Source organism: Podarcis erhardii, assembly GCF_964252035.2.
Source record: "Podarcis erhardii genome assembly, chromosome: 7".
NCBI lineage: Eukaryota > Metazoa > Chordata > Lepidosauria > Squamata > Lacertidae > Podarcis > Podarcis erhardii.
Window position 1 is genome coordinate 15420674 of NC_138511.1, and position 21995 is coordinate 15442668.

Here is a 21995-nt window from a genome sequence, read left to right on the forward strand (position 1 = left end):
CTGGGCATTGGAGGGTGGTATACTCTGCCCTCTGAAACTCCCTCCAGCAGGGCTCTTTGCATGTTCTTATGTTTCTTTCATGTCCCTGCACACACACACACTCACACTTTTTGTAAATGAAAATTCCCCCATATGTAACAATAGCTCACAGGAGACCTGCTGCGGCCCCACTATTTTTTGGGTTGCCCTTTTCTGCACCTTTCCTAGCTCTACAAAATCCTTTTTGAAGTGTGGGGACTAGGACTGTTCACAGTTATTCCAACTTCTGTTGCACCACGGATGGGCTGTTTTATCTTCAATACCTTTCCTAACAACCTTCCACACAGAATTCACCAGCACCATTCCCCCTAACCTCCCTTCTGAACAAATCAGAATATAATTTGCATCGGTTGTCCTTAACAAGTCACTGGCTATGTGGGGGTCAGGCGTCTAGGAGGCAGAAAAAGTGCCCCGAGTTGTGTCTTTTTGCGGAGATCAAGCAACGAAGCAGCATGCATAAATGAGATTCGCCGGGCGCTCCACTCTCTTCAAAGGATGTGTGGAGATGTGCTGGAATTGGTAAGGGTCAGATCTGATTGGATGAAACAAGGAAGGTTACCTTGGCAACGAAAGATCTAAATTCCCTTGGCTTACACTAAGACTGGGCCGACGCCCCCCACCCCAAGGGGGACATGCGGAAAGTGTTCTAGGGGGTTTCTACATTTTCTGTATTTGGAGAGGCACCAGTTGCGCTCTTTGTGCCACTGTAGGAAGAAGCTGCCAATCTCAGACTGGCCTGGTCTTTCTCATCAGTTTGACACCTGTCAGTCGGCATTTCCCAATCTTATATTCAGCCTTCCAATGTTTCCACATCAGTAAGCGGTGATGTGACAGAAGTTTATAAAATTATGCATGGCACGAGATAGAGAGGCAGTGTGGTGTAGTGGTTAGAGCGCTGCACTAAAACCTGGAAAAAAGTTTGAATCCTCACTCAGTCATGAAACACACTGGGAAGGGAGGGCAGTCACTGTCTCTCAGCCTAACCTCCCTCACAAGGTTGCTGTGGGGATCGAATGAGGAAGAGAGAGAGCCATACACACTACCGTCTGGCATAGCTGTCAACTTACAGATTTGAAAATAAGGGACCAGCAGCCTTGGAAATAAGGGATCAGCAGCCAAAATAAGGGATTTTCCTAGCACAGTTATGTTCAGCTCTGAGCCCCTCCGAGCCAAAGGCAGAAAGCCCAGCCAGCAGCCAAACGAAGCCTCAAGCGGTGGTTCCCACAGCGCAGCAACCCGGCAAAGGGGATGCAGCAAGGAAAACCACCGCCACCTCTCCGCTGGGAAGCGCTGAGCAAGGGCGAGTCCCCAGGCAATGCAGCTGATTTGATCGGCACAAGGCATGCAAGCTCCACCCCCCAGTCGTTCTTAGACTCCTTATTGGGTGAGCAACGCAGCCAAGCAACCCAGTTGGAGCCTCCCTCCTCCCTGGCTGGCAGGGAGGGAGGGAGAGGAGCTGCTTCCTTTGAAACCCAGGAAATTTAAGGGACATCATCAATAAGGGACAGCAGTGGGACACGGCGCTGGGATAAGGGACATTCCTGTCAAATAAGGGACAGTTGACAGCTATGCCTTCTGGGAGAAAAAGGTGGGTTATAAATGCAATCAGTGCAATGAAGAAATGTTTTCCTTTCTCTCTCATAACATTAGAACTCGTGGGCTCCCATTGAAGCTGAAGCTGTGAAGATTTAGGATGGATAAAAGGAAGGACTTAACATCTAAGAGCATAAGAAGACTCTGCTGTATCAGGGAGGGCTTTGGTCTTTCAGACAAAATTAACACCCCTTGCCTCTCGTCCTCTGTTCTGCTCAATCCTCTATGTCAGGCACGTCCAACTCTGGCCGTGATCTATCCATTGGCATTGTCAGGAGTTGCTGAGCTTCTTTTAGGGGAGACTTGACCAAAGTTGTTGAGCTTTTTAGGGGGAGCAGGGTTTGGAACACCAAGGCGATCACTAACTTGATAACTTGATACTAAGACACCCCTGAGATTGACCGGTCGATCACGATCGACCTGTTGGAAATGCCTGCTCTACGTCATAGTTGTGATGCCCCACAGCACCTCCTAGGCTTGGTGCCCCATATGTCCTAAATCCAACTCTGGCCGGTTCAGGCTAAAGGGGGCACATCTAGCCCAACATCCAGCTCTCTCAACCAGATGCCTCTTCTGGGAAATCCGCAGGCAGGATCTGAGTGCAAGAGCCCCCTTCCCTCTTGCAGTTTCAGCAACTGGTGTTTGGAAGCATTGAACTACTGCAATGCGCTCTATGTGGGGCTACCTTTGAAGGTGACCCGGAAACTACAACTAATCCAGAATGCGGCAGCTAGACTGGTGAGTGGTAGCTGCCACTGAGACCATATAACACCAGTCTTGAAAGACCTACACTGGCTCCCAGTACGTTTCTGAGCACAATTCAAAGTGTTGGTGCTGACCTTGAAAGCCCTAAACGGCCTCGGCCCAGTATACCTGAAGGAGCGTCTCCACCTTCATCGTTCTGCCCAGACACTGAGGTCCAGCGCTGAGGGCCTTCTGGCGGTTCCCTCACTGTGAGAAGCCAAATTACAGGGAACCAGGCAGAGGGCCTTCTCGGTAGTGGCGCCCGCCCTGTGGAACGCCCTCCCACCAGATGTCAAAGAGAAAAACAACTACCAAACTTTTAGAAGCCATCTGAAAGCAGCGCTGTTTAGGGAAGCTTTTATTGTTTAATAGGTTATTGTATTTTAGTGTCTTGTTGGAAGCCGCCCAGAGTGGCTGGGGAAACCCAGCCAGATGGGCAGGGTATAAATAATATATTATTATTATTATTATTATTATTATTATTATTATTATTATTATTGCCAGCTGTCATGGGTTAGCTGAAATTCCTGTGATGCAGGGGGGTTGGGCTAGATGACCCTTGGGGTCTCCTTCCAGCTCTATGATTCTAACGATGCCTCTAACTGCACAGGCACAGCACAGGCACCCTGGCTGGTCACCATTGATAGCTTCCTCTTCCTCTGTGAATTTCTGGAATCCTCTTTTGAAGCTATCTAGGTTCTTAGAGAAACAGCAAAGCATGGTTCTATCTGGGATGAGGATGTGGCAAATTTCAGATGGTGGCAGCAGGTCACAGAGGATGTAACCCTGCTCTCCCCTTCAGCTCACGAAGAACCAGAATAAGAGCAGTTTGCCTGCATCTTCCCCCTCCCTAATCCATTTTCACACCCTGTTCCTTAATACCAGGCCAAGTCACTTAAATTAACAAGCAGGAAATAAAATGGAAAGGTTTCTTTGCACAGCCTGAATCCACCAAGGCAACAAAAACTCTCTACTCACATCCAGGGCCTGGGGTATTCCTCCCTACCGCCATTTCAATTTTTTACGACCGTTAATAAACACCACGATGGCAGTTATGCCTCTTAATAAAGGAGGTGATCAAATTTCATGCTTTGATGGAAGAGGAATGGAGGACTGGAGGACTCTCTTAACACCAGCCTTTCTCAACCTTGAACTACAACTCCCATCATCCCTACCTAGCAGGATCAGTGGTCAGGGATGATGGGAGTTGTAGTCCAACAACATCTGGGGACTCAAGATGTTGAGAAAGGCTGCTCTAATCATTCTGCAGTGCTGGGCAGTGACAATGAGTGGGTGGAGCACAGCAGGTTGGCCCAGAACTCCCAAGCAATAGGTAATATGTGTCTTTCAGCTGTGTCAGCATGAGGGCTCTTTGGTTGTTGGCAATCCATCTTTCTCAAGAGACAATGGAAGAGTATGCCTTTGAGTGTGATCAATTACATCCATCTTTGTGGGCTTCCAAGTGGGACACCTTGGTGACCACTGTTGAGAACAGGATGCTGGACCAGATGGGGTCTTTGGTCTGATCCAGCAACCAGGCTCTTCTGAAGTTCCTTAGATCTTGAAGTTCTAATTTAGATTCTGAAGTTCTTCCTTAGATGCTAGAGGAAGATTCCTGGCTGTCCGTGGGAATTCTTTACTCCTTGCAGTGAGGATTGTTTCACAAAAAGATACCCACAATCCCTCTGAATATCTGTTGCAGGGAATCACACATGGAGAGAGACGTGTTGCACTCAGGTCAACATTTGTGGGCATCTGGTTGGTTCATAGCTGTCAACTGTCCCTTATTTGGCAGGAAACTCCCTCATGCCAGTGTCGTTTCCCGCTGCTGTCCCAGATTGATGATGTCCCTTAAATTTCCCGGGTTTCAAAGGAAGCAGCTCCTCTCCCTCCCTCCCTGCCAGCCAGGGAGGAGGGAGGCTCCAACTGTGTTGCTTGGCTGCGTTGCTCACCCAATAAGGAGTCTAAGAACGACTGGGGGGTGGAGCTTGCATGCCTTGTGCCGATCAAATCGGCGGCGTTGCCTGGGGACTCGCCTTTGCTCAGCGCTTCCCAGCAGAGAGGTGACGGTGGTTTCCCTTGCTGCATCCCCTTTGCCGGGTTGCTGCGCTGTGGGAACCACCACTTGAGGCTTCGTTTGGCTGCTGGTTGACTAAAATCCCTTATTTTGGCTGCTGGTCCCTTATTTTCGAGGCTGCTGGTCCCTTATTTTCAAATCTGTAAATTGACAGCTATGGGTTGGTTAGATGGGCCACTGGCTTGATCCAACAGGGCTCTTCTGATGTTCATAGCTAAACTGTGGAACTCACTCCCACAAGAAGTTATGATGGCTGCCAACTTGGAGGGATTTTTTAAAAAAAGGTTGGACAAATTCCTGGAGGAAAAGGCCATCCATGGCTACTAGCCATGATCACTATCTTCTACCCCCACTGTTGGAGGCAGTATGCCTCTGAACACCAGTTTCTGGAAATCTCAATCAGGGCATGCTTGCAGGCCTCCCTTTGGGGTATCTATTGGGGAACTGTTGCAATAGTTGTGTTGTGCTTCTTCTGGATCCCCCCATTTTTAATACAAATGGGGGTGGAGAGAGAATTACCACAGATCTTTCCCCCACAAGATGTTAAAAATAGTAGCGTCTCTGCAGTCCAGTACCCCAAATGCCTTCAAGCATGCAGAGGCTGCCCACTGGAGATCAAACCATTTCCCTGTCAATTATTCACTCCTTCCTCTATTATTTACCAATGCCACAAAGCCTGTCTGCCTTCCTTGCTGGTTAGCATTGCCCCAGGCTGACAGGGCAGTGCTGGATAGTCAGGGACATTGGCAGTGGGCCAGAGCCTCTGTATATCCTTTCCAGCACGAAAGGATGGATCCTTGTGGCAGTTCAGTGTAAGGTAAAGGTAAAGGACCAGGACCCCTGGGCGGTTACATCCAATCATATTTGTCTATGAGGTTGCAGCGCTCATCTCCCCTTTCAGGCCTAGCGAGCTGGCACTTGTCCACAGATAGCTTTCCAGGTCATGTGGCCAGCAGGACCAAACCGCTTCGGGTGCATGGGATGCCGTGATGGAAGCCAGAGCGTTTACCTTCCCATCGCAGCCGTACCTATTTATCTACTTGCACTGCCGTGCTTTCAAACTGCTAGGTTGGCAGGAGCAGGGACAGTAACGGGAACTCACCCTATTGAGTGGACTTGAACTGCCAACCTTACGATCAGCAAGCCCAAGAGACTCAGTGGTTGAGACCACAGCGCCCCTGCCCCCCTCCCCAGTTCAGTGTACACCAGGGGTCAGCAAACCTTTTCAGCAGGGGGCCGGTCCACTGTCCCTCAGACCTTGTGGGGGGCCAGACTATATGTTGCCATGATTATGTCCCACATTTTGGGCAAAAACCCTTATTGGGACCAACCTCAATGTTGCCCAAATGTGGTTTTTTTGGGGGGGGGGAGTGTTCCCTCATACACCCACGCTGCTTCCTTTGTGTTTTACGCATTGACAGTTATTATTTCTCTCATAAGGCGGGGTGGATGGATGGGGGGCTGAGGTAAGCACACCATTCCTGTCAGCCCTGGAGAGCGTGTGCGCATGTGTGGGTAAAGGAAAAAGCCACTGGCCCCGCTAAGTCAGGCCAGCGCTGCTCAAGCAAAAACTTTCTTTTCCCTGCATGAGGGAAGACGAGGTGGCAGCTATTTACCTTTCCATGGCTTGCACCGTGTAGCTAACAAGCAGCCTCCCCAGCAGAGCACAGAACTACAGCTCCATGGTGGAAATCCAAACTGTGGCTCCTTTTCCCTCTTCCCCACCCCGGACCCCGGAAGAAAACATTGCTGTGCAAGCACAACAGACGATGAAGGGGCTTGTCTCGAGCAGCTGCCTGCCTCACTTTTAACCCCCAAGCTGGCTGAGTCTCAAAAACCATTGCGCGTGCGCTATGCCCATTGCCTGGATTCCTGGACCGTCTGTGGGCCGGATCTAGAAGGCAATTGGGCCTGATCCGGCCCACAGGCCTTAGTTTGTCAACCCATGGCATGGTGTAGACTATGGGTGGGCAGACTAAGGCCTGGGGGCTGGATGTGGCCCAATTGCCTTCTAAATCCAGCTCACGGATGGTCTGGGAATCAGCGTGTTTTTACATGAGTAGAACATGTCCTTTTATTTAAAATACATCTCTGGGTTATTTGTGGGGACTGCCTGGTGTTTTTACATGAGTAGAATGTGTGCTTTTATTTAAAATGCATCTCTGGGTTATTTGTGGGGCACAGGAATTCATTCAGGTTTCCCCCCCTTCAAAATATAGTCCAGCCCCCCACAAGGTCTGAGGGACTGTGGACCAACCCCCTGCTGAAAAAGTTTGCTGACCCCTGGTGTAGACAATGCCAAGACAGCTGACCAAGGTCCTGACCAGGAATTTTGCAGCTTCCTACATTCCGCTTACCGTATTTTTCGCTCTATAGGACGCACTTTTCCCCCTTCAAAAATGAAGGGGAAATGTGTGTGCGTCCTATGGAGCGAAGACGCCATAGCCCCGCGACCCTCTCCCAGCTGGAGAGGTGACGCGCGGCTATGGAAGGAGCCTTTATAGCCGCGCGTCACCTCTCCAGCCGGGAGAGCGCGCGCAGGGCAAAAGAAGCCCCCCATGACCCTCTCCCGGCTGGAGAGGTGACGTGCGACTATGGCAGCAGCCTCTCTGCTGCGCCTTTCCGCTGCTCCCTGACCTGCTCTTTGGGGCTGGTGGTGGGCTTCCCCTGAAGCTGAAGCCTGGAGAGCGAGAGGGGTCGGTGCACACCGACCCCTCTCGCTCTCCAGGCTTCCAAGGTAGCCGCCTGAACGGCACCTTGTTTTAGAGCAGGAAAACAAGAGGGGGAAAATTCTCCCCCTCTCTGCGCAGCGCCTCCTGCCGCTTCGCTGAAGGGGCGCTGGGCAGAGAGGGGGAGAATTTTTTTCCCTTGTTCTCCCCCCTCTAAAACAAGGTGCGTCCTATTGTCCGGTGCATCCTATGGTGCGAAAAATACGGTACATCCGCCACCAACCACTTTCCTGCAGCTCGACAATCCCCTTGCTCTACTCTTGTCACAGACACCGACTCTTAAGATGGGGGTGGAGGGAGGAGCATCCTTCAAATGCCTCTGCACTGAGCACAGGATCTCCTTGCCCGAGTCCCATTATCCTGGAAGTGTAAGATTTATGTCTCTCTCAGCCAAAGGCAGCTTCTCCACTGGGGATTAACATAAAAGGTATTTTGTCTTTAATATGTAAATGTCGGGTTTGACAGGAGGAGAGGAGCTCTCGCAAAGGCAAGGCTCAATGGAATGTTTGATCAGGACACTCTTCCCAGGATTAGCTCCTTAAAGAACATCGGCTAATCTTCCTCCTCTAGCCTGAGAGGGGAGGGGAGGGGACAGCAAGTGGAGCTGGATCAAGTAAAACGGGGAAGGGTTAATGACTTCTCTTAAAGGATTAAGAGTCCACCCTCTCTCTTTTGATGTTGGGTTTCTCCTGCTATGGTCTGTGGACCACGCCCCCTAAGACTGACTGATCAACAATGGATGCTAAGCAGAACGTAAGAAAGTAAGAAGAGCCCTGATGGATCAGGGCACTGACCCATCTACTCATAGAGGCATAAAGGTAAAGGGACCCCTGACCATTAGGTCCAGTCGTGGCTGACTCTGGGGTTGCGGTGCTCATCTTGCTTTACTGGCCGAGGGAGCCAGCGTACACCTTCCAGATCATATGGCCAGCATGACTAAGCCGCTTCTGGCGAACCAGAGCAGCGCACGGAAATGCCCACCAGAGAGGTACCTATTTATCTACTTGCACTTTGACGTGCTTTTGAACTGCTAGGTTGGCAGGAGCAGGGACTGAGCAACGGGAGCCCCCCCCCCCATCGCGGGGATTCGAACTGCTGACCTTCTGATCAGCAAGCCCTAGGCTCTGTGGTTTAACCTACAGTGACACCCGCGTCCCTGCATAGAGGCATAAAAGCATAGAATTGCAGAGTTGGAAGGGACCACAAGGATCATCTAGTCCAAACCCCTGCAATGCAGGAATCTCAGTTAAAGCATCCATGACAGATGACCATCCAACCTCTGCTTAAAAACTTCCAAGGAAGGAGACTCCACCACCTCCTGAGGGAATCCGTTCCCCTATCAAACAGCTCTTATTGTCAGAAAGTTCTTGCTGATTTTTAGTCATAATCTCCTTCCTTGTAACTTGAAGCTGTTGGTTCGAGTCCTGCCCTCCAGAGCAGGAGAAAACAAGCTTGCTCCATCTTCCATGTAACAGCTCTTGAGATATGTGAAGATAGCTCTCATATCTCCTCTCAATCCCCTCTTTTTCAGGCTAAACATACCCACCTCCTTCATCCATTCCTCATAAGGCTTGGCTTCTATACCCCTGGATCATCTTGGCTGCCCTCTTCTGCACACGTTCCGGCTTGTCAACATCCTGTTCTCACATTGACCAACCAGAGGCCAGTTGCTGTAACGTATGGGATGGGATGGGATGCCATCTCATGAAATGTTTCTGTCCTACTGATCCAGCAGGGAAATAATGGGTCTGGAAGAAAGCTGGTCCACAGGCTAAAACTGACCCACATGCTATGCCTCAAAAATTGGCAAGGGAGATGGGTTTTCCATGGCAAGCGAGCCACCACTTTCAGAAGGGGCAAGATTCAACTAAGTTGTGGCATACAAGGAACGAGGTTTGCTTGTGCAATGCAAAATCTGCTCTGGAGGGATGGAGGAACCCCTAGAAACAGGTTTGGGGGGCGTGTGGGAGGAGAGGGGTGAATGTCCCATTCTGCAAGTGGACTTTATGCCTTGTGTGGATATCCCCCTTGGTGCTACATTGCATTCCACTGTGCACCCCACGAAGGTCTATCTTTTTTCTGCCCTGAATCTTCCAACATTCAGCTTCACTGTTCTTGTGTTTTGAGAGAGTGAGAAGAATTTCCCTCGATCCACTTTCTTCAGGCCGTTCATCATTTCATGTACTTCCTCTCACTCACCATTTCCCTAAGATAAAAAGTCCGAAATGCTGCAATCTTTCTTCGTAGGCGAGTCACCCCCCACCCACCCACCGCCTTGATTCATTTGGTTGCCCTTTTCTGAGCCTTTTCCAACTCAACAACATCCCTCTTGAAGTCAGGCACCCGGAACCGTATTCCAAATGTGGCCACACCATAGATTTGTATAACGGCATTATGACACTGGCAGGGTTCCCTTTCAGCTATGATATCAATGCTTTTCTCAGAAGTGGATGTGAGATTCTTCACGATGAAGGAATGGCAGCCAGAACCTTATCTGACTTTCATCCGTGCTCCTTCTCTGAACTCCTTCAACAACCAGGAGTTCCAAGTGCGATACAGTTTCTCAGCCTGGAGCACATTTTGAAGGGACGTATGTAGATATATGGGCAAGACATGCCCTCCTATCTGATCTCAGGTCGTCAGCTAGGAGAGCCATACTCATATGATTGTATTGAAGTTTCCTTGTGCTGTGTAAGACCACGGGTCCCTCTAGCTCTGAATTAGCTACACTGTCAGCAGCTCTCTCAGAATTTCAGGCAGAGGTCCTCCCAGGATGGCTTAAATAGGGGCAAATTAAACTGCCTTATATGCAGTCAGAGCTGTGGTCCATCTCGCCCCATAGATGGCAAAGTTGTAGGGGCAGTAAAGGCGAGTGGTGGTTTAGTTTGAAGATGGAGATGTGTGTAATTTCTGTGGGTTATTCTACTTCTGGGCGACTCGTCATCTCATGGAATTGTAGGGTTGGGAGGGACCTCAAAAGTTCATCTAGCCCAACCCCCTGTGATGCAGGAGTCACAGCTAATCACCACCCTGGGAGCCACCAGGTTGAAAGGTGAATTACACACCTTCCTAGCACAGCTAAGCCACTGGATGAAACGGAGGAAGCAGAAAATTCCCCCCGGCGTTCCTTCAGCACGGCTTGCAGTCCACCAAGGCTCGTTAGCTCAAATCTTGCTCACTAATGATGGGCAAGAACAAAGGAGAGTGAAGGTCTGTGCTCACACTCTAGATAACTGGCTTCTTTTTTTAATGAGAAGGAAAGAGAGAACGGAGGAACGAAATGTGTAGGACAGAAGGGAGGAGGGAGCCATCATTTATGCCTGACAAGAGATCTCAGCTGGATGAGGCAATCTCAGATGGCTGATAATGGTCTGAAGAGCCCATTAGACCTAAGGAAAGTACAAGCAGGTGGAGCTACAGGGTGGTGGAGGAAGGCAGGCAATTTCATTAATTTAAAAGGAAGAGTTCCAGGACTGTACGCTTGGAAGGACCCCTTTTTTGAGAGAGAGCGTCTTCCTGGTGCCACACCAATTTGCTTCCCTCGGAAATACGCTCAAATCTCAATGAGTGTTGGGCCAATCATTTTGGCCTGTGTGCGAGGTGGGAGGGGGAATTCATGTGGAATTTCACAGTGGGGATGTGTGCTGGCGCTTAATAAAATTTCCTATACTTCTTAGAATGCATTAAGGGATGTTATAAGAACATAAGGAGAAGCTGTTAGATCAGGCCAATGGCACCCCTAAACTGGCATACTGTTCACCTAGGATGACCAGGGCACCCAGATTCCCCAAAGGGAAGTCTATACACAGGGCCTGAGTCCAATAGCAGCTTTCTCCTCTTGCGATCCCCTGTAACTTACCGTATTTTTTGCTCGATAAGACTCACTTTTTCCCTCCTGAAAAGTAAGGGGAAATGTGTGTGCATCTTATGGAGCGAATGCAGGCTGCACAGCTATCACAGAAGCCAGAACAGCAAGAGGGATTGCTGCTTTCACTGTGCAGCGATCCCTCTTGCTTCTGAGATTCAGAATATTTTTTTCCTGGTTTTCCTTCTCCAAAAACTAAGTGCATCTTGTGGTCTGGTGCGTCTTATAGAGCGAAAAATACGGTAAATTAAAAGGTAGACTGCCTCTGATCCTGGAAGTAATATACATCCATCATTACTGGTAGCCGTTGATAGCCTAACGCTCCAAAAAACGGTCTAATGCCTTTTCAAAGTCATCCATAAGGTTATATTCCATCTGAAGAGGCAGGTATGTAGCTTGGTCCTTCTGGAGCCATTGCTGTAACTTGAAGCTCAAGTGGCCTCAGTGGTGCAGAGTGCCTTCCATCAGCTTCAGCTGGTGGCCCAACAGGCAAGGATAGCCAACTTCTGTTGCCTATGCTCTGGTAACCTCTAGGTTAGAATACTGCAACACAGGCATAGGCAAACTCGGCTCTCCAGATGTTTTGGGACTACAACTCCCATCACCGCTGACCACTGGTCCTGTCAGAAGGGATCCTGAGGGTCATCTAGTTCAACCTCTTGCCATGCAGCAATCTCAGCTAAAGGAGAGTCCATCACCACCCAAGGGAGACTGTTCAACTGTTGAACAGCTCTTACCGTCAGAATTTTTTTCCTGCTGTTTAGTCAGAATCTCCTTTCTTGTAACTTGAAGCCATTAGTTCAGGTTCTGCCCTCCAGAGTAGGAGAAAACAAGCTCATTCCCTCTTCCATGTAATAGCCCTTGTGTGGATGTACATCATTATATCCACACAACTGCAAGGAATCCAGAGTTTGCTCATCCCCAACAAATACCTGTTCAACCTCTGCTTGAAAACGTCCAGCAAAGGCCCCGCTTCCCTAGCCTAGGCAATTGATGCCATTTTCAAACCACTGTAGCAACAGATATGTTTCTCCATAGGTCCAATCAAAGTCTACCTTCCTGCAACTGGAGCCCATTAGACCTAGTCCTCAATGTACCAGCGCAGAGCAGAAATGATGGAGCTCTGCCGTAATCACCTCTAGATGGGTCAATCCACTCCAAAATGCCTATCCCACATTCATCTCCAGATGTTTCAATTGACTCCCAAGTGTGCATCTCACATACACCTCCAGGTGGACCGTTCCACTCCCGAGTGCCCATTCCAGGTTCACTTCCAGATGGTTTGACCCACTCCCATGTGGCCACCCCACTTTCTCCCACCAACCATGGTGGCCATCCATCTTACCTAGCGTCACTTCGGATTGCATGGGCATAGAGAGGGCAGGGTGCTTGACCTCACAACTGAAGAGTGCATCATTGTCTATCTGGGGGTTAAGCGTCCACATGAGCATGGCCCGCACCTCCACGGTGCCATCGCTGATGGGGATGTGGGTGTGGTGGAAGTAGTAGATGGGCTCCACATTCTGGATCCACCGCGGAAACTCCCGGCTCACCACAGTCTCTGGGATGATCTCCGTAGCTGGGCTGAACAAAAGTCCCTGGTTGGGGGTGAGGCCTTTCAAGGGGTCCTCTGTGTAGGGCCTCCCACCCCGGTCCTCCACATCCAGGAGGGAGAGAGACTTCTGCATCTTGGTGTCGTCCATGTCTCGGTGGAAGAGGTTCCGGGAGGCCCCGCCGTCTTGCAACCCGGCGGCATTAATGGGGGCTTCTGTGAGGGGCACCACCTCGATCAGCTCCCCGTCTCTCTTGAAGTACACCTGGAGAGAGAAATTTGGGAAGAGACTGCAGTCAATTCCTTATCAAGAGCAGAAATATAGGCCACATTCACACCACACCATTAAAGTGCTCCGATACCACTTTGGAACAGCCATGGCTTCCCTCAAAGAATCCTGGGAGTTGTAGTTTGTTACGGAAGCTGAGACTTTGTTAGGAGACCCCTCCCCACTCACATTTCTCTCTCACGGCCCTGCAGCCCTGTTTCCATTCTGCTGCCATTGACTTTCCACCAGGGCCTTCCCTATTCACCTCACTGTGGCGAAATTAAATAACTAGTGTATATTGTGCTGTCATTACGTTATTCCACACCGTGAAACACAATAGAAACTGGGAGGGAGGGAGGAGCATAATCAATTACGTCTCATTTGTAGGTGGAAAGCAACAACAGCTAATACCAATCACATCTGATGCATCAATTTCTGTTCCAGACATGGGACAAGGAAGCGGATATCAGATTTCCATTCCCCTATCTGCTTCTGCCAACCTCCTTAAGTCACAGGAGAGGACAGTGAACATTTGAGTTTTATTTGAGGCCCCAGAGAGGACCTTCACCTTAGTGGCTCCTAGGCCCTGGAGCACCTTGTCCCAGCAGGATCGTGTGGCCACCTCCCAGAATGCATTTAGGTACCAGATGTTTCTGGACCCCTGCCATCCCTGAGCTGTCCTGGATGGTGCTGATGCTGATGGTAGAGACCCACAACATCTGTAGGGTGGCATCCACATTAGTTTACCCCGAACTGTGGCTATATGATCACACAGGTATGCATGCAAAGAGGGTACCAGTCTGCAGAGGTGCATGCGAGAGTGTGTTTGTGTAGCTCGGAGGACGGTTTCTCTGCAGACGCAACGCCTGTTAAAAATATTTCTGAATGTCTCTCTCTGAAGAGAAGATTGTATTCCTTTATCAAAAGCTCCTTTCAAGCTCCGGATGTCATGGTGGTAATGAAACGGCCGCAGGAATGTTTGCAGATAAGTGTGTGGTTTGCATTTTATTTTTAAGTATACGTTTTTTGAAAAAGGCTTCCTCTCACCTCTCTCTCCCTTTTAAAAAATTCAGACGCTTCAAACCTCGGAACGAATAAGCAGAAATAAGTCTCGGGGTCCTTAGATCCTCAACTCTCTTCCTCCCCCCCCCACTTCTCCCACCGCCTCCTCACTTTAAATCTCTTGTGTGTGTTTGCATAAAAGAGAATCCACAAGGGGAGAGATGAGGTAGAGAGAGGGGAGGGATGAGTCTGGGAGGAAAATAAAAAAAGCAGCCGACAAATTCAAGACATCTCCAGAGGGACCGCAGAGGAAGATATCATTTTCCAAACTCCGTTTAACAGCATGCAAACTGATGCACTGGACAGATCTCATTCTGCTTCACAACAGCCTGAAAAGGTTGGCCACCTTTGCTTCCCCCATCCACATTTTACAGATAGGAAATGGGAAGCAGAGTTTCACTCCTGAACCCAGGAAACTGCCTCATACTGAATCACACCACTGGACTAAAAGTAGCTTCTTTGGGGATGCTTGCCAGAAGGTGTCAGGGACCAAACCAGGGGCCTTCAACATGCCAGACATAGAGTCATAGAATTGGAAGGATCATCTAGTCCAACCCCCTGCAATGCAGGAATATGCCACTGTCTAATACAGGGATTGAACCTGCAACCTTGGCATTATCAGCACCGCTCTCTAATGAGCTGAGCTATCTAGGCTGACACGTGCCCTGCCACTGAGTTGTTCGTTCCATCTAGCTTGACATTGCTGGGGGGATGATGATGATGACGAACAGAACTGTATTTATTTATATTCCATTGTTTTCCCAAACTGGGACACAAGGCAGCTTGCACAATTTAAAACAACGCACATAAAATGCAAAAAGCTAAAAGCATACAACAGTAAAAAAGCAATTAAACTCCAATGGAATTAAAAGGGATAAAAAACCTCCCACAAATATATTAGACTGCAGATGATAAAAGCAGCACGGCTCTATTTGAAAGCCCTTTCCTTTAAAAAAGCAGTCAGTTCCCAGGAGCCTGTGGGAATAGAACAGTCTCCATCTGCCAAAGGAAGGGCAGCAAGGAGGGAGCCAGTTTGTTCTCTCTAGGGAGGGGTTCCTAAAAGAGAGCTCCTCCAAGAAAGGGGGGGGGTCTGTCCTCTTGCCTCCGACCAACAGCAAGGGAGGGCAATTCAAGTGGCTTCTCTGCAGGGAATGGGCACCCTACAGCCACATGGTCGATGTCTTTTATACATAGCAGTTGTGCAGAGGCATCGATCCTGCAGGGGACTGATTCATGAGCAACTTTCCTCCACACAGAGTGCCAGCTTGCAAGGGCAATGGGGGGGGGTGTCAATTTTGCAGGTGTGAAATCAGGACATCGAGAAGAGCTGGGGGCAAAGCCTAGCACGGTGGTCACATGGCTGCAATGGCTGGCAGCTCCTTCTCCACTTTTTCCTGTGTGGGAATGTTCAGGGATGCAGGAGAGGATATATTGTCTGATTATAGCCTTTCCAACTTGTGTGAACAACTTCACAATTGAGCAGAGTAACATTCCCCTTTTTAAACTTGCAGCGGATGCGTTTGCTCAGGCTCGCTAAAGCCTCTATAATAACTGTTCTGGTATTTCCCCCTTATTCCCTCATAAAATATAAGACACAGTATTCTATAAAAGTATAGAAAGAGTTTACTCACATTCTGTTCACAATCGGATCCCAGAAGGCAGACTTACCGTATTTTTCACTCTATAAGACACACTTTCCCCCGCCTAAAAAGTAAGGGGAAATGTGTGTGCGTCTTATGGAGCGAATGCAGGCTGTGCAGCTATCCCAGAAGCCAGGAGAGCAAGAGGGATCAATCCCTCTTGCTCTCCTGGCTTTGCTTCACTGGAGAGCCGCTGCACAGCTTTCCCTCTCTGTGCAGCGCCCCTTCAGCGAAGTGGGAGGAGAAACAGAGCCCCTTCCGTTTCTCCTCCCGCTTTGCTGGAGAGGCGCTGAGCAGAGAGGGAGAGAACATTTTTTTTCTTGTTCTCCTCCTCTAAAACTAGGTGTGTCTTATGGTCAGGTGCATCTTATAGAGTGAAAAAATATGGTAGCATAAAAAAGTAACATACACCTGGAAACTATCTCATAAGGAGACAGTCCCTTTGTCCTCACTTGGCTGGAAGCCAAGAGAGCATCTTTGGCTAAGCAGATGTTGCTTCTTCAATGCATGTAGTCAAAGAGAGAGAGATGGCTGCCCTGCCCTGTGCTTTTGTCGTTACCTGCACAGGTGAGGCCACACCCATCTCTAGTCACATGCAGAGGAAGTCTGTCCCAGCCCAGAAGGAAACAGGAAGTTTACCTGCTGGCTGGATAAACATTCCTCCCCATGTGTAACCATGTTCACTCTAGGAATGTTGTACTTGACTGCTCTTGTGTTTCACATCCCACATCCTGGAGCCACGGGCTTGGCCCCCAGCAGCTGGCGCCCCTGCCCACATAGAAACCACTTGGAAAGGAGCAGCCTGCACCCACAGGATCGAAGCCTCCACTGAGCAGTTGTTCAGTGGACCCACTGATCCTGTTGGGTACTGCTTCTCGCAGGAAGGAGAGCCAGGTATTGTCGGGCTCCAACCTTCTCCTGGGGAGACACAGCCGGCGATCAGGGGGATCTTGGCCTCTTCATGGGGTGTTCCCACCCAGTGCCTGCCGCTCCTTCCCGTCTGACAAAAGCCCTGATAGCTTTGGACCAGCCAACTTGACCCTCAGCAATCTGTGGCTGGCTTAACCCAACTTGGCCAATGCTCAAATCCCTCCAAATGGGCTCCCTTTTAGCTTGGGCCTCAGCTGCGATTGCTGCATTGCAGGGGGTTGGACTAGAGGACAATTCTACAAACCTGGTCCACAACTTCAGCATGAAACTGATATGAAGCTGATCCTATGGCCCACAGAAGGCATGCAAGTTCATAGAATCATAGAATTGTAAGTTGGAAGGCAACCATTTAGGCGACAAACCGCTTCCATTAGCCTGGTTGCGGCAGCCTCTGCAACTCCCTTCTCCCTGTTCATCTATATTCCAGCACGGCGGGCTGAGGGGATCATCTAGGCTTAAAAAAAAGGATCAGCCAAGGTGGGATCGGAAACGTCAACAGGCTCCAAGAGCTATTGACCAGGGCAGCTTATAGGGACCAGGTGATTCTCTCAGACCCTCCAAGTGTCCCTATTTTCCATGGACAGCCCCGGATTTGCAGAAGCTTTCCTGGTTTCTGATTTGATCCCGGAATATCTTACTTTTCCTTAGGTAAAGATAAAGGGACCCCTGACCATTAGGTCCAGTCATGGATGACTCTGGGCGTGCGGCGCTCATCTTGCTTTATTGGCCAAGGGAGCCGGCGTACAGCTTCCGGGTCATGTGGCCAGCATGAGTAAGATGCTTCTGGCACACCAGAGCAGCGCATGGAAACGCTATTTACCTTCCCGCCGGAGCAGTACCTATTTATCTACTTGCACTTTGACATGCTTTCAAACTGCTAGGTTGGCAGGAGCAGGGACCGAGCAATGGGAGCTCACCCCGTTGTGGGGATTCGAACTGCCAACCTTCTGATCAGCAAGTCCTAGGCTCCGTGGTTTAACCCACAGCAGCACCCGCGTCCCAATAAAATGGTAGAATCAGAGAATTGTAGAATTGCAAAGGAACCCAGGGGTCATGTGGACCAACCTCCTTGAATGCTCTGCCCTCTCCCCGATTCACTGCCCTTGCCAAAACTCACCATTGGGGCAGGCTTCCCGCCGGAGACAATGCAGACCAGAGTGAAGTTCTGAGCCTGGTAGCGGCTGAAGGGAGCTGGCGTGTCTGCAGCAATGACCGAGATAGACATGGGAGGAGCTGTTGGAGCGAGAGGAAGATAGCTGATAGTTAGTTCAATTGTTCCTTGGTATCATACCCCACCGAAAAGACCCAGCCACCCACACCTTGGAAGATTCAGGAAAGACTAAAGCACGGGTAGGCAAACGGCCTCAGTCCAGTATACCTGAAGGAGCGTCTCCACCTCCATCATTCTGCCGGACACTGAGGTCCAGCGCCGAGGGCCTTCTGGTGGTTCCCTCGCTGCGAGAAGCCAAGTTTCAGGGAACCAGGCAGAGGGCCTTCTCAGTAGTGGCGCCCACTCTGTGGAACGCCCTCCCACCAGATGTCAAAGAGAAAAATAACTACTAGACTTTTAGAAGACATCTGAAAGCAGCCCTGTTTAGGAAAGCTTTTAAAGTTTAATTAGTTATTGTATTTTAGTGTTCTGTTGGAAGCTGCCCAAAGTGGCTGGGGAAACACAACCAGATGGGTGGGATATAAAAAATAATTTTCTATTATTATATTATTATTATTAAATAGGAGCAAAGTGAGCTGCCTTATACAGAGTCAGAGCATTGCTTCATCTAGCTCATGGGTAGGCAAACTAAGGCCCAGGGGCCAGATCTGGCCCGTTTGCCTTCTAAATCCAGCCAGCGGACGGTCTGGGAATCAGCGTGTTTTTACACGAGTAGAATGTGTGCTTTTATTTACAATGCGTCTCTGGGTTATTTGTGGGCCATAGGAATTCTTTCATATATTTTTTTCCAAAATATAGTCTGGCCCACCACAAGGTCTGAGGGACAGTGGACCGGCCCCCTGCTGAAAAGGTTTGCTGACCCCTGGACTAAAGGAAGCAGTTCTTCGCAAAGAGCATAGTTAACCTATGGAATTCACTTCTGCAGGAATCAGGGGTGGCCACCAACCTAGATGGATATAAAAGGTAAAGGGACTCCTGACCATTAGGTCCAGTCGTGACTGACTCTGGGGTTGCAGCCCTCATCTCGCTTTATTGGCCGAGGGAGCTGGCATACAGCCTCCGGGTCATGTGGCCAGCATGACTAAGCCGCTTCTGGAGAACCACCATTTACCTTCCTGCCGGAGCGGTACCTATTTATCTACTTGCACTTTGACGTGCTTTCGAACTGCTAGGTTGGCAGGAGCAAGGACCGAGCAAAGGGAGCTCACCCCATTGCGGGGATTCGAACCGCCGACCTTCTGATCAGCAAGTCCTAGGCTCTGTGGTTTAGACCACAGTGCCACCCGCATCCCTCTGGATATAAAAGTGGAGGAGATAAAATCACGGAGGAGGAGAGGGCTAGCAATGGCCACTAGCCACGATGGCTCTGCCTCTATGGCTGGAGGCCGCACTACTTCTGAACACCCTTTGTTGGAAACCACAAGAAGGGAGAACGGCTCTTGTGCTCAAATCCAATTTCTCTGGTTTCTCCCAGGCATCTTGTTGGCCACTGTGAGAAGAGGGTGTTGGACAGCAGGCTCTTATTCTGTCCTGATGTTTGTAAGTTTTGCCAGCCAGTTGCAAAGAAATCCCAGCCCCCGATGACGGAAAGCAGGTCAGCTCGGCAGGTTGGGAGCCCCAGCTGGCAAACACCGCTGCAGCCGTTACGCCGAAATTGAGAGAGCGAGTGGTTGATTTATGCCAGGCGACAGTCCGTGAATTCCATCCCGCGCTCCGGCGCTCCGGCGGGATTTCCTGGGCTGCAACACAGCGTTGCCCGGCAAATCGGAGCCTTTGGCTTGGAGCAGAGGGCTTTGGGCCATGTGCTTCCGCCTGCTTCCGCCTCAAAAATATCGAACAACCTTGGAGAGAGAACAGGCACACACTTCGTTCCACTTGGCCATCTCTCTACAGACATCTCCCCGGGGGGATCTGTACAGCAAATGTATTTGAAAACACTTTATAAAGTCTTCCCAGCTCTAACGACAACGCTCAAGCGACCACCCTTGTCAACGTGGGCACAAAAGTGCTTCTGGTTTATGTCGTTTTAGAGACTGCGCCTCACCTCTTGTGCTCCACTTGTTGAGTCGGAAAACGTAGGATCCCCAGGAGTATAGGGTGTTTTCATGGGATTATTTCTAGGAGCATTTAAAGGCTCGACCCTACATTTCACTGAATATTTTCACATCTACATAGAATCATAGAGTTGGAAGGGTCCTGGAGGATCATCTCATCCCACCCCCTTGTGATGGCCTGGGATTCAGACTCAGAAGCTGAATCTGAGGGATCCCAGCCTGCACAGGAGTTCCTACCTCCAGAACCAGCTGAGCTGGGCAGGGGCCTGAGCCTGAGCCTGAAGGGTCCTCACCTGTGCTGGATCCTCAGGTGCAGGCACCAGCTGAGTCTGCTCTGGCCCTTGAGGTGACGGAGGACCCATTGCCTGCAGGTGCTCCACTCTCAGCCCCGTCAGGGAAAGAGCAGGTTGCCTCTGGGTCTGGTAACCCTCCAACCTCTCCTGAGCTGCAGAGGCTCAGGGCAGAGAGGCGGAGGGAACTAAGTCCCTGCAGGAGGAGTGCTCACCCATAGGCCAGGAGAGGTGAGTCACCTGAGGACCGGGGCCACCCTATGCCTCGGGGCAGATAAAAGCTAGACAGCCCCAGTCTCAGGTTGTGGGAGCAACATGGTTGGTAGCCTGTTCCTGCCTGCACCCTGTCCTGCTCTTCTGCCAGAGTTCTTGACCTCACCCATCTCCCTGCCTTGGACCCCGCTTCACCTTTGACGGACAGCCTCCATACTGCACCCTCGATCTCGGACTGGACTCAGACCTTGCCACACGGTTGACCCTCGGGACCAGCACACCCCTGCAGTACAGGAATATGAAGCTGTCCCATACGGGGACTGAACCTGCAACCTCAGGTGGCCTCAGTGGCCCAGAATGTCTTCCATCAGCTTTGGCTAGTGGCCCAGCTACACCCCTATCTGAACAGGGATGGCCTAACTACTGTTGCCTATGCTCCGGTAACCTCAAGGTTAGATTACTGCAATGCGCTATACATAGGGCCACCTCTGAAAATGATTCGGAAACTTCAGCTAGTGCAGAATTCAGCGGCCAGGTTGCTCATGGCAGAATTCAGCGGCCAGGTTGCTCATTCACTGATCCTGGTCCGACTGCACTGGCTACCAGTGAGTTTCCGAGCCCAATTCAAAGTGCTGGTTTTGGTACATGACACCAGTCAAGCTTGCAAAAATCTATCATTTGCCCGATAAAAAATGTTGGAAATGTAAAGAGACCGAAGGTACATTCTTTCACCTTTGGTGGACGTGCCCAAGGATTAAGACTTTCTGGGAGATGATCTATAATGAAATGAAAAAGGTATTTAAATATACCTTTCAGAAGAAACCAGAGGCCTTTCTCCTGGGCATGGTCGGCCAATTGGTGCCAAAGAAGGACAGAACATTTTTTATGTATGCAACAACAGCAGCAAGAATACTCATCGTGAAGTATTGGAAGACACAAGATTTACCCACCCGGGAAGAATGGCAGATGAAAGTGATGGACTATATGGAACTGGCGGAAATGACTGGCAGAATCCGAGACCAAGGTGAAGAGTTGGTGGAAGAAGATTGGAAAAAATTCAAAGTTTATTTACAGAAACATTGTAAAATTAAGGAATGCTAGAAGGTTGTTGGAATGAAGTAATGTGGTTTTAGCGGAAATGATATAAAGGATTAGGTTAAAATTGATTTATTAATTGGTTAAAGACGAGAATTACAATATATTAAGATAATTTATTAGGATAAAAACAAAGCTGGAAAGGATTTGCTGAAACACTTAATTGAACTAGAATACAAAAAAGGGAGGTGTGAGGAGGTCAAGGAAATAAGCAAAGGAAAGAAAGCCATGTAAAGGTCTGATTTGTTCTTTTTTAATTGTTTGTGTGTATTTTTTATTTCTTTGTTATTTTTCTTTGTTATTGTTCTTTTTTGTAGCTTTTAAAATCGGAATAAATATTATATATATATTAAAAAAATCAAAGTGCTGGTTTTGACCTATAAAGCCTTAAATGGCTCAGGACCACAATACCTCAAGGATCGCCTCTTTCCATATGAACCCACCCAGACCCTCAGATCATCTTCTGAGGCCCTCCATCGTGTGCCTCCTCCTCGAGAGGTCCAGAGGGTGGTAACACGAGAACGGGGGCTTCTCTGCAGTGGCTCCCCATCTGTGGAATGCTCTCCCCAGGGAAGTTCGCCTGGCGCCTTCATTATACACCTTTGGCTCCAGGCAAAAATGTTCTTTTTTAACCAGGCCATAGGTTGATCTGTTTGACATCCTATGCCCTTTT

General features: G+C 49.6%; 1 protein-coding gene across 1 annotated transcript in view; it reads right to left on the reverse strand.

The window, feature by feature from the left end:
- The window catches only part of IGSF21 (immunoglobin superfamily member 21), a 237216-nt gene that overhangs the window by 9170 nt on the left and 206051 nt on the right, over nt 1-21995 (reverse strand). Inside the window, exons 5-6 of the mRNA XM_081871132.1 lie at nt 17617-17732; nt 12393-12864 (exon numbers count right to left, since the gene is read on the reverse strand). Coding sequence (XP_081727258.1) covers nt 12393-12864; nt 17617-17732 — 588 coding nt within the window. The remainder of the gene's footprint in view (nt 1-12392; nt 12865-17616; nt 17733-21995) is intronic.